At 28.2% G+C, this 13,983-nt stretch overlaps 1 protein-coding gene across 1 annotated transcript; it reads right to left on the reverse strand.

Annotated features, from left to right (window-relative positions):
• Positions 1-2,537: 2,537 nt before the first annotated feature.
• On the reverse strand, positions 2,538-4,460 carry LOC113863133 (cation/calcium exchanger 1-like). Its single transcript, XM_027496576.1, has one exon. The coding sequence runs from the start codon at positions 4,302-4,304 to the stop codon at positions 2,544-2,546; it is 1,761 nt and encodes a 586-aa protein (XP_027352377.1). The 5' UTR covers positions 4,305-4,460; the 3' UTR covers positions 2,538-2,543.
• Between the last annotated feature and the right edge of the window lie 9,523 nt (positions 4,461-13,983).

Below are 13,983 nucleotides of genomic sequence, written 5' to 3' on the forward strand. Positions count from 1 at the left end.
AAAAATACAAGTAATATAAAAATTGAGCACCTATTTAGAATAAAAATTCAGCTGATTATGTTTCAGTCAATTTTTTCAATGGTTTAAAAAATAAATATATTGTTGTAAACGGTAATTTTTGCTCAAAATTGCAATATTTAGTATGACTTAAATCAATTCAAATGCTATTGAGAAATTTGATGCTGGCAACCAGCGAAACTGTATGACTTGGTCCAACAATTTTAAATTGCTAAATGGATAAGAGATAAGAGTTTGCATTGTGGCTCCTGAAAGATTGGAGATGGTTGTCTCTAGTGTGCTCAGATGGCCAAGTTGACAGCTTCTCATTTTCCCCCTCTCTTCATTCATTTTATGAGACTTTATTTTAAGAGTAATTAAGAATTAATTTGGACGTGAATACCGGTGAACTCTTCATTTTTTTTAATAGAATTATGAGACTTTATGAGCTACATCCGAATATTTATATACATTCATTTTATTAGTTCAATATAATTTAGATATAAAATAGATCTTTTTATTCGACTGCATGGGTTGTGAATACTAATTTATCCTACAATAATTTGTAACCAGATTAAAATGATTATTAATATTTCATCACGAGTAAAGTCATTAGTTAAAAAGGAAAAATTCAGCATTGTCCCACAAAGAGACTCACCGTGTTAGAAATGGACCACTATGATTTTTGGACATCTAAGAAACACAGTGGACACACTTGGTTTGGTTGGACTATGAAGCCCTTCGTTGGGTAATCATTAATGGACTTTGTTCACCCAACCTATCCCGTTTTGTCACTTATTGCCCCAAGTTGAGCGTCCACTTGTTCACGTGCTGTTATGTAACATTGATTCTTTTTCTCTCAATATATATTTATAAAGGATTTGCATAAAATGGTGCAAAAATAGCACCTCTTAATTACACTTGTCCCAAAATTTAGATTGTCATCTCAGTTGAACCAGGGAACAGGATCACTTTGAAGTTTGAATTGCAGGACCATGCAGTTGCAATCCTTACCCTTCAACATTTCTGAGTTTACCTTTTTTTCCCTATTATTATATGTATAAAAATATATTTTAATGGCATAGATTTGTACAGTTGAAACTTCAACTACAAAGAATCCAAATCCACTTAGTAGATATTGTTGTCTATGCCGCTTTTCTTTTCGACATAGGCTGACGTGTATTTTGAAACATCGATGGCAGTGATGGTAAATAAGATGTTATTCTTTTGACTGATTAGTGCTGACAGGGCATGAAAGAAGATTCCAAGTGAGACAGAAACGTGAGCTTGCTTTGCATAGCCAAAAAAGAAAAAATAAAAAAGGAAAAGACATTTCATGAGAACAAATTTAAGTAAAAAGAGATATGATGATGATTGAGACAACATTGCTGTTATTTGAATCTTAGAACTTTCAATATTCACAGCTTGTGCGAAATTATTTATGTAAGCTATTATCATTGTGGGATTGACTAGCATGTTACATGATTTTTAATCGAAAAAAATTTTGTAATTAGGTCCGATGAGTGAAACATTAAATAATAAAAAAAGTTTATTTAATGAAAAGTAATAAATGCAGGAAAAAAAAAAGGTTTGTGCACAAATCTAAGTATTTGTTGAGTTTAACTTATTTTAAAAAAGAACAAATGAATTTTTATAATTTTTTTGAAAGAAATTTCACAGAAAAAAAAAGAGAAATTACTTCTAAAAAATCCCATGCAAAAATTTCGTATGTATTTTACTTTAATTCTTTTATATTTTAGTAGACTTACTTTTGCTTTAAATTGAATTTATTTCCTCTTAGCATATTAGAGCTTAGGACATGCATTGTGACAAGACATCATACCAATGCATGTTCCGAGATCCCATCCACATATCCAAAGCTCTTAACACTGACTAGAAAAATGGCAAAAAATGTGATCGGACAAACTCTGCCTCAAACTGGTGAAACTGATACCGGGTCCTAACCCACATGCAGCCAAGCATTTGCAGGAGAAAATCTCTACTATTTATTTATCAAAGTTTATTTAACGATAAATATTTAATTATAAAATGATAAATTTAATTGTATAATTGCTTAGTCAGGTGTTATATTTTAATTAGATTGAATCAGTGTAATAGCACTCTTAAGATTTTCGTTTCTGATATTGTTAGAGAAGTGTCTGCTTATTATTGTGATGTTAATGACTCTAGTAACTTGTAAGCAAATATAATTGACTTTTTTAAAAAAAATGTGTGTTTGATAATATTTTTGAAATATAAACACTTATTTTGTTTTCTCAGAATTTTTAAATAAAAAGACAATTTTTTTCCTTAAATTTTCACTTCCAATCATGTGTAAAGGAGACGTGTTGATTGTGAAGTGTATGATTCACATGATTAAATTCCATGAGACTACAATGGACCCTCTTAGAAACATTTTATATTTCCCTTTAGAAACTGCATGCTGGCTTTAAAGTCAGATAAAATTAATTTTAAAAAGGGAGAAAAAAATTGCATTAAAATATATTGTTTTCATTAAAAAGAGCAAAAAAAAAGTGCCTACATCTTTAGAATTTGACAACACCAATAGCCATAGCTAACCTTATAAACAAAAAGCATAGGTATACACTCAAGAGTGCTGCTCCTAAGGATTTATCCAGCCTCATATTCTTCTTTGGCAATATGACGAGGGCCAAAAGCACCCCAGCCATCAAGAACAAAATTGTTTCGTAGAGTGAAGGATCCTTAGGAATAACATAAGAGTCTGGATGTTCAGACCATGCTGAGAGAACAAGAGGCAAGCCCAAACCCATCAAAGTATTAAACATAGGACCTGCATAACACCCTGATATAGCCATTTGGACACCATCTGACCCACCATTCAAAGCCATGGCACCATTGGCTATCAAATCCCCAAGTGAGTTACCCCAAGCTAGCACAGTTAACCCAAGGATTGAAGGACTAATACCAATGATGTTCCCTATTGAAACCAAGAGGGAAACCAACTCCTCAGCAATTATATAAGTCCATGTTACACTCATTACAAAACCCCCTGCCAGCCATGGAAACAAAGACTTTCTTGGCGGGCTACACCTCTCAGTTGTCACGCATGCCATGTTGCCCAAAACTATCCCAATCAAAGCAGCTATTATGTAGATAACTACATTGCTTCTTGAACTTACATTTTCCCTTTGAGTATTGAAAAGAACAGCTAATAAAACTGGTGCTAATGTGACAGATATAACTGCATATGGTTTTGACCATTTATCCTCACTCACCACTGGTATTGTAAGCTTTCTTGGTAAGCAAAGAGGTAAATCTAGTACTTGTACAAACTTCCCCAAGCTAACACAATCAAATAATGAATTATTACCAAAATTCTCTGGCTTTTCCTCCTTATCTTCAACAATCACTATCTCTGCCAAACTTTGCTTCTCATCATCAACACACCCCAACAAAGGTATGCTAGTCTCTAGTAACTCATCAGAAGACACTGAGTATCCCCTTTCATTTTTGCCCTCTCCATAGATAAGGTGTGTGGCAGAGACAGCACACACATAAAGAAAGTAGATACAAACATAGCAGACTGAACCCAACAAGTTAATTGTACCAATGTAAATGATGACAAGGAGGATGAGAAGAGAGAAAAGGAAGAAAAGGGTGTCCCTAATGAAACTAACTTTATTAACTGCAAATTGGTCTTGGCTAACAAGAATGCTTATAATCCCCAAGACAGCACAAGACACAAAGAAAGACCCTCCCAAAATGCTGTTGAGTCCAACAGCACCATTGTTGGATGATCCAGTGAAAGAAACAACACTAGCAAAAAAATCAGGAGCCCCATTTCCCAAAGACAAAAGGGTCACTCCAGCAATGGTGGGAGAGAGCCTCAAGATGCTGGACAAACCTTCCAAGGAGTTGCAAAAGTAGTTTGAAGCTGTGTCACCCAATAGGTAGAACAACACCACAAGCCATAAGGCAAGAAGGACCTGTCCCGAAATTGGATATTTTCCTAGATTACAATAGAATATTTGAAGATAATTTATGTACCCTTTTGACCTGCAATCAAGATGGTTTTTCACATATAAGCACTTAGAGCTATAATCTGAATAATTGTGTAGGTTGGTGCAGCCTTCAACACTAATATCTCTAAGCAACCTTGCACGGTTGAAGATTGTAAGAGGGGCATTAGAATGGCCTTGAAAGTTTGGGTTATAAGGGTGAAGATAATCATTTAGAAGAAGAAAGAGGAGAATGATGAAACACAAGTTGAGGACAAGAGTGAGTTTTCTTGATTGAAGCTTGAACTTGGAGAAAAAGGGTGCCATATAGAAAGAGCAGTTTTTTAAGGATACGGTAGTTGTGTCAATATGTGAAGTGAGAACTTAGAATTGGTGTCCATATGAGGCAGTACTAAAAAGAGAAGGAGTGCGAGCAAGAAGACATAAATAGGAAATTTAACTCTCAAAACTTTTAAGAGTTCTTGCAGCATCAAGGTAGAACAAACAATTTTGTAGATTGTCCATTAGAAAGCAAAAGCTATAAAGTGTTTAATTTGATGTCATTGCTTTGGTATGTCCCATGTGTGGGATTAGAGTTAGGTATATTGTACTCACTTGTGTGGATAGCATGGGGACGTACAAAGGGAAAACGGATAAAGCCAAACTGCAATTACCAAAGTTTTGAAAAGACTTCAGATTTAAGTGGTAGTAACATAGCAATGTATTAAAGCAAAGCTACACAGAAAATGCTGCAATAATTGGTGGTGGTGGTGGAGGAAGTGATCAAATTGTAACCTGAACAAACTTCATCCATCTGACAAAAGTTTTACCTAATTGATCATTATCCTCAACCCTATGCTAAGTTTAATAAAAATAAAATTAAGGAAAAACTAAATTAAAATTAAAATTGAAGAGAAAAAAAAAAGTTATTTTAAAAAAGTCTTTATTTTCTCTTCAATCAAATAAAATAAATAAATGGTTACCAATATTTTCGTTTTCTTAGAAATAGATGGTACAATAATATAATATTGCAGTGTTTTTTCTACATCATGATATTGCAGTTAGCATGTCGTTTACTTTTTGTCCTTTTACATAAATACCCCTTTATTTTAATCTAGAAGTAATTATACTCTCTACTAAAAGTTTAAATATACATCAAGCATTTCCTCAACCTTAATTAGAATCAAGAGATTTACCTATAATCACATAATTGAGAGCTACTTCGCTCTGGTGCACAGTTTTAAATTATGTCACAAAAATTTCCTAATCTATTGATAATTGTTGTATTTTTATTATTTGAAGAATAGAATAATCCATTTGTCATTTGTTGAAAATTTAGAAGTCCAAATATTAAAACTAAATAATAAAAAGTAATATTCTTTATCAAATAATTAATTTTTAAAGAGTTATCCACTCTTGTATAATAAAAATAACTTATATTTTTTATAAATGACATCCTATATATCTGCCCCCATATAACAAAATTATATAATCATTTTATTTTTATTTTGTTATTTGGCTTTGTGTACAAGAATCCAGCGAAAACATATGATACACAATGTTTGGACTAGGGTGGAAATGGCCAAAGTTAAGCCAGATATTTAAAATTCAAGTTTGATTTATGAAGAAAAAAAATGTTTAAGTTTGATTGATTTATTTAAATAATCTAAATTTAAAGTTTGAATTTAACTTAATTAATAATTTTGAAATTTGAATTTAGATCTTTATTTTGTTTATAATTTTTTATAAGTTTTAAATAATATGTTATTAATTTTGTATTTAATGAATATTTTTGTTAAAAAAATTAAAATGGTAATAAAATGTAATTTTATCTGCATAAAATGACTTAAGTTTAAAAATAAAAAATAATATAAAAATAGTATATTTCTTTTAAAATAATTATAGTTATTTGTTTAAAATACAACTCTTGAAAATTAAAATTAGATAAAAGATACACACAATAATAATAATAATAATAAAATAAATATAAATTTTAATAACTATAATAAATAAAATTATAATTATTTAATTATATATGTATATTATGTGAGCGCGCACGTAAGGTATTTATGAGCTATTAATGTTAAGTTTATAAAGTTTAAACTTAATTTATTTAAATAATTGAATCTACTTTTAAATCTGAACTTATTTATTTAATTAATTAAATGATCCTACTCAAACATTTAACGAGCCAGACTTGAATATTTTACGAGTAGTTCTACTATTTCCATCTCTAATTTAAACCATTCAAATCAAACATATAATTTATGTGAGCAAATTCATTGAAGTCGTAGAAGTGTTCCGTAAAATATTTTTGTTAAGTTTTAAGATGATAGTAATTGAAAAAAATGGTGAAACATAAAAGTAAGTTAGATAACTAAAGTGTAACTTAAAATAAACTTAGAAGATTAAAATATTAATTAGTTTTACTTATTTTTAATTAACTATGTAATAAAAAAGAAATTTTGTTTCCCTTAATTACTTTTATTAAAACATAATTTTCTCCAATTAAACATTACATATATAATAAGATGTTTTCGAATTACTATTGAAATAAATTATCTAGCATTTAAATAAAGAATTTTTTTAGATTTTTCAGAATTAGAAATTTGAAATCTTCGTATTTTTAGAGTAAATTATCTTTTTAAAACTTTAAAAATCATATTCCCATCCTTCGATGAATGAAATTAAATATGTTGCACTTTATTGTATTTTTTTGCAAATGAATTTCCTCATGATGATGAACAGCTATGAATGAGTTTCACATGATATTTCTTTTTTTTTTTCTCTAATATTTTCATTGTTATCCCAAATAAATTTAAAGCACCATATTATTCATTTTAAGATTTTATAAAATGAAATGTAGTTTAAAAAGTAAAAGTATTGTATCTTATATTTATACGATACTATGATAAGGTTAAGGGAAAGTAGCTTTTATATGCAAATACAATAAAAATAATAATATACATATAATATAGGTTTGCTTGGGTTCAGTTCAATTCAATAATAATAATAATAATAATAATAATAATAATAATAATAATAATAATAATAATAATTGAATTTTAATAAAAAAATTTAAAAAATTATAGTTTTTTATTTGATCAATGTTTTTTTTTAACAGTTTTAAAATGATTTAATTTAATTTTGAGCACCCCTAAACTTCGTTTAATAAATATTTTTTAGTCCTTATTTATCGTATTTAAATAATTTACAAATACTCATAATTACTTTCTTTTTTGTTAGTAGTACGTGTTAAAATAGTGGGTGCATTAGTATGACTATGAACATATATAATTACAAAATGATATGGAAGTATACACTCAAATTAGTGGTAAAACAATCTACAAAATCAGAAGCAAGACAACTATTTTATTTAGCTCTTTTATCCTAATCAGGTTTAAAATTCAACCATTATTTTGGGAAGACAAATATCCTATACAAGAATGATAGATATATAATCTTATTGTTGTCATGAGCGTATACTTGTGTTCATGTTAAGGCAGACAAATATCTCTCGTGGCTTCAATTGAAAGTATCTGGTGTGGGTATGGGAAAAGGTACTTTTAATGAAAATGAAACTATTCAATCATGGACCACATTCATTGTGAATAAGAGGAAGGAATGAAGCTTCCAATGTCCATTAAAAAAACAGGTTAATTTCTGCTTTTTGTTATGTTTCCGTTGTCTTCATTAGTGAGGCATAATAATTCCATATCTTTGATATTGAAGGCCATGCAAGGCATGCAAAAGACAAAGGATCAAGTTTGTAGCATTCATTGAAAACATGCAATCCGTAAGAGAATCAACTCATTAGCTCAGCTTATTAATCATAGAAATAATTACCTTTCTTAATTTTTAAGCAACTAACTAATCCCTCATTAAAATTTCAATAGAATCACTGAATTAGCAGTTAGCACACATGTGTAAGACCTTCTACCTGTTCTCAAATGTATAACAAAATTACTCAGTAAAAATTTAGATCTTCTTACACTGACAAGTAACAATACCATAATATGGTTATGTTAAAAAAATACATATTTACATCAAATTTATTTCATGGAGTCTGTAATTAATTATGATACGTCCTTATTTGATAAAACTTATATTTTCTCTCTCTAACATAATTATATTATATTACTTAATAATATGAGGATATTCAAATTTCTTAACTAATTGTTATCCTATTTTCAAATTGATAAGTATATCACTATCACTATTTTCCTCCTATAATCTTATTCTGTATGATTTTAGTTAAGGTACAAAATAGAGGATAATAAAGGAGACAAGAAAAAATTAATAAACCCAAGTGTCGCTTTATATTCGTGCACTAAGCTCAAGTTTCCCATCATGGAGAACCTCCAATATAAATTTAATAAAGGAAACTTCCCAAGAAAAACAAGAAAACAGCATTGAATATTTACTTTTGATTTTCATCTCAAGTTTCCTGTCTTGAAGCGCCTCTACAATAGTAACTAATAAGCCGAGGAAACTTCTTATGATCGTACAACATTGTCAGCATTGATTACGTTGTTTGATCGGTGATTGGATTTGATATAACTTATACTCCTGTTTTGAATCATCAAGCATTTTCTGTGGCATTACTGTTGTTATTCCGGTTGGAAAAGAGAAACGTTATTTCTACACTAAAGTTGTTGGTTTTATTTTATATATATATTAAGAGAAATAAGAAGAAAAGAGAGAAAAGAAGTGATTATATGAATAATGGGATGGAGAAACATAAAAAATATATGTATTGTTATAGAAATTTATCATAAAAGATATTGTAAATAAAATATAATTCGTTGAAAATTGTACTGTAAAGACAACAAAATTTGTGGTATTTTTAAAATATGAACATATAAAAGTAAATAATTATATACAATATTAATTTTTAAAAATTCAAAACAAAGTAAGATTTAAAACTAAGATTCATTACTCTGTTTAAGTCCAAGGTAATGCACTTAATTGTTTTAGATTTAGTCTTTTGCAGTCAAGATTTATCAACTTATAGCTCATTAAAGAATAAACATCTCTTTATTTTAATCCTTCTTTTAATTCAGTTAACATATTTTAGCGGCATCAACTTAGTATTTTGTTAAATATGACGCCTAAACGTTAATCATACTATTTCTCTTATGATTAAATCAACGTACATTTTCTTGAGAACGATGCACTCTTTTTAATTACTTCTTTTTTTTATCTAACTTCTCTTTATTGATTTTAAATTGTTTCTAATTAATTATGTATATCTTTTTATTACTTTAGTTTTTTCCTTTTCTAATTTCCTTTTTAAATTCTATCCAAATTAATTATATTTAATTTTTTATAACTTTAAATAATTTATTTTTTAACATTTTTCTTTAATTTATACCTTTTATTTTTTTGAATATAAAATTTGTAACACCTTAATTTAATTTTCTAAATAAATAATTTTCATAAAATTAGGAATAATAAAATTTCATTCAAATAATTTTTCAGTGCATAAGTTCAGTAAAGTCTTTCAAAATAAAGATGTATTACAATTCATATCAAATCAATACTACACAACTAATTTAAATACATCAAAATTTTCAAATAAACTTCTAAGTCCTATAACAGTCTCATCCATCTTTTTACTAGGTTCGCTGATCGTCTTGATCACCTGAAAAATAAATATAAAGGTGAGTACTCTACACTATCATATACAAACACAGAGACTCACCTTGCACATTTTATATATATATATATAGCATAATTCAAATCAAATATAAACAAGCAATAATATTTTTCCATTTTCAATTCACAACCAAGTGCGCTCACTGTACCAACAAATAATCCATACACACGTACACTCACTGTACGCAGCCACGTTCACTGTGATACTGTGATCACAGTTTCCTGACGTCCTCAACCTTAGGGACTTACTCAATTCCACATCATGGATGGTCACTTAATAGCTCCCGCCCCACGGATATAACGTGTGCAGTCACGAGCTCATTGGTAAAAGTATTAGTCAAAGGTCAAGTCAGGAGGAGAGTGTGTGGCATGTGATGCACTCACGCTCATTGTTGGTGTCACCACCACGTTCTCTTCCCCAAGATATTTCTACTGCCCCATCTTCCACACCCAGTGTATGGCTGAATCATTCATAGTTTCCAACATTTCAAACACACCACAATCACATTCAACATGCTATCCACACTTATTTCTAATCATTCACATTATTAAATCATCAATCAATGGCATGTCACAATATACAATCACCCACAATGGGTTCAACCATCTCATCCAACATCACATTGTATTCAAACACAATAATTTTCATCAAAACACATATTTTCTACTTTCTATCTCAGCCACATTGCAATAATTAGCAAAATAAACGGTATTTAAAACACAATGAGATAGGATAGAGTCCCTCTTACCTCAAATCGAAGACCCAACGCAATCCAACGATAGAAAACGTCCCTCACACGGATTTTTGTTTTCCAAACTCAACCACAACCTTCAATCTTGCTCACAATCGGCTTTGGAGGTAGTTTAATCAATGAAATAGGGTTGGAAGTCGAGAGAATCAAAGAGAGTTTGAAAAAAGGGATGAGAAATGAGCTTCCCAAATCCTAAACTCCTTAAATACCCCTTCTGATCGCGACATTCTCGCTATAACGAAATATTCTCACTGCAGCGAGGTTCCTTCGCTAAGCGACACCCCATCTCGCTACAGCAAAAATCTCAGAGGAAATTGTACTTTGTCTTCTGCAGAATCTCGTTACAGCAAAACTGCATCCAGATATGCACCCTCTTCTGTTGCCTTCTCGCTCCAGCGAAAATGTAATAATTTCAAGTTCTACGTACAGAGCCTTCTCGCTACAGCGAGAATGTCCCTGCAACACACTCCAATCTATATTTTTTCAAATAGCCTAGTCCAATCACAATTCAAACATGTTCAATCTCCATTCGAATCAATATTCACATTCATACTCTCATACACATAGTCATACACTTCCACGTCATCACACATATATTCAAATCATGCATCTAAACACCACACACACACATATATCCAAATAATAACTCACTTATTAATAATAAATAATTTACAAAACTTGAGGCATTACAAAATATTTGTCTAATTGTACCAAAAACTGGCTACTTAAAATATTGTCTTAGGATAAGTTAGTCTTCATTTAATTTTGTCTCCTCTAAAATAAATAATTTCAAAGCATAAAACATCTTAGGATCTGTTTGTATTATTTTATAAGTCCATTTTTTTAAATAAAAAATATTACTACCTTGAGATGTACTTTATAAAGCGAATATAAATTGATTTCAATCATAAATCTTGCTTCATAAATCCAAACATGTTTTCAGTGGTATTTTTCTTTTTTTATGAATACCTATGTTTTTTCACCATAATAATGAAAATTTGAAAAGTATTTATCATATTAAATACTTTAGAAATTAATTATATTATTATTATGATAAGTTAATTTAACAATAAAAGTATTGTGTGGAACAAAAGTAAAAAATAGAACATACCAAAGCATAATAAGTGACATTTTGTGGTGTATGAAGCATGTTGAAGAAGCACATTTTTTTCTTATATTTAATTAATTTTGTTAAATTTTAAAAATAAAATGAAGAGTAAATATTATGTTGAAATTTTAGACTATTTACATGGTTTTGATTCGTGATTGTATAGTTAATATCATTAGAATATGGTGTTTGATATTAATTATAAATAAAAAAGAGAAAGTTAATGTTTATATCTCTTAGACTTCTAAGATAACTACTAGGTAGTTATTTCTAATGGTAACCATCAAATAATTATGTTTTATAATTTTTTCTAAAAAATTCCTCTATGTATACATAGGACTTATATTTTATCATGGATGATGATAAAAATTTGGTTATAATATAATCATAACATATACATCAAAGTGAAAAAGTGTTTGTAAAACTATTTTTTCTTTAAAATATCGACAACACAAAACTGAATTTACCTTGTGTTCTTATTAGATGTTAATTCATAAAGCGTGAATTATCATTATTAATCTTCTTTATATCTCAAAGAAAAATTTCGTGATACCCCACACTTTTATAAGAAATAAAATATTACTTTTAGAAAAGTGTGTATTCACCCTAGAAGATTATATTGCCAAGTCTCAATTGTTATAAATCTCATTTCCCTTATTCATTTTAAAGTTCTAACAGATTAATAACTGCGTAGAAAGTTGAGTGCAGGAATCCATATTAGGGTTCTTTGTTTTTATACGGGAAAAAATTATTAAAATATAAGATTTTAGACAAAATACTAAAATATGAAGAATTTTTAAAAATTGTCATCAACAAATTTTGGTGTTTTAAATTTTTTATTATTTTTTGAAAAATCATCATTAATGATTTGTTGTTTTTAAAATTTTATTATAACCTTTTGAAAAATTAATATCAGTGATTTTTTTTTATAATTTCTTTTATTTCTTTAAAAAATTGTTATTGATACTTTATAACTTTTATCTATTCTATCTCTGAAACTTTATACTTGCATTAAAAATTGACAATCTTTGTATCTCATATTTTTATAATTTTGTTAAATTCTATATTTTAGTATATATTATTTTTAGATTTAATTATATTTTTAATCCTCATAAAAATAACACTTTTAAAAATAAGTCATTAAAAAAATTTGTTAAAATTTAATACATAACATTTTTAAAATATAAAAATTTAGTCAATATCATAAACTGTGTTTTGTTAATGAATGATGAGTTGGATAATAGAATTAGTTTTTAATATTTTTAAAATGTAATGTTAACAATAAAAATTAAATCTATATATCTTAAAAAGTTAAGAACTAAATATTAACACATTTTTTTAAAAAATTTATCACAAATGGTGCCATATTTATATATATATATATATATATATATATATATATATATATATATATATTTGCCTTATCTTTAAGGCAAATACAACAAAACCTCTATGTTAAAAGCACCGTGGAGGGAACTATGTTTCAAAATTAGACATGAAGGGCAGAGTGAGACAGCACACAACAAGGAAGCAATAAGTGAAGGGTTGATTACTTGTAAGGCTTTATGTAAGGGCGTCACACCCTTCTGTTTTTTTACCACAAAATTTGAAAACTCGTGAGACTAAAATATTTCACTTTCATCCATTTTTTAACTTTGACTTTCTTCTTTCAGGGGAGTAATCGGATTGTGGTGCTTTTCAAGTCCCACCATCACCATTTTTAAAGATAAGTGGTCCCCTACGTTATTTTATAAAATCTACTATTTATTTTGTATTATATTATGATTTATTTTCAAGATGTATTCCAAATTTACTCTATGTTTGTTTTGTATTAATTTTCTGTTTTTATTTTAAATATGTGTGAACTTGTTAAAAAAAGAGAGAAAAAAAATATGAAGTTAATGTTATAATATTTTGACCTAACATAATGACTATTATTATTTCTAATAAGATTAGTAAAAATTTGTTTACAATTTTGAGAGTATTTAGACATTTTAAATATATTAATTAATAAATAATTTTTAAATTTATATTATTCTGATCAATTTCCCGAACAAGACCTAACATGAAAAATAAACAATTTAGGTAGAATTTGCGTTAAAGCCTACATATTGCCCTTTACCCTCAGGACAAAGGCATGTAAGGCCAACCCCACTTAGGTAGAAAAAAAGTAACATTAAAAAAGAAAAAACTATTTTTGTCCAGAGTACTAGTTAATTCATATAGTTTCTTATAAAAAAAATTAGTTAACTAATATAGTGATATATTTTCAATTTTTTTAAAAAAAGTAACATTAAAAAAAATAACTATTTTATCAATTGAATCTTTTTTTCTAAACTTAATTATGCAAATTTAATAGTTGATTCTGTATTAAAAAAGCAAACAAAAATAAATAAATAATCTTCTAAATTGTATATTTTTGTCCAGAGTACTAGTTAATTTAAACAACTTCACACCAGTTGATCTAAAAATTTTAATAATTTTATAA

This window comes from Abrus precatorius, unplaced genomic scaffold (genome assembly GCF_003935025.1).
Source record: "Abrus precatorius isolate BTA unplaced genomic scaffold, Abrus_2018 Scaffold3, whole genome shotgun sequence".
Lineage (NCBI taxonomy): Eukaryota > Viridiplantae > Streptophyta > Magnoliopsida > Fabales > Fabaceae > Abrus > Abrus precatorius.

Coding starts and splice junctions, on each gene's coding strand:
- LOC113863133 (XM_027496576.1), bottom strand. CDS start 4,304: ATGGCACCCTTTTTCTCCAAGTTCAAGCTTCAATCAAGAAAACTCACT.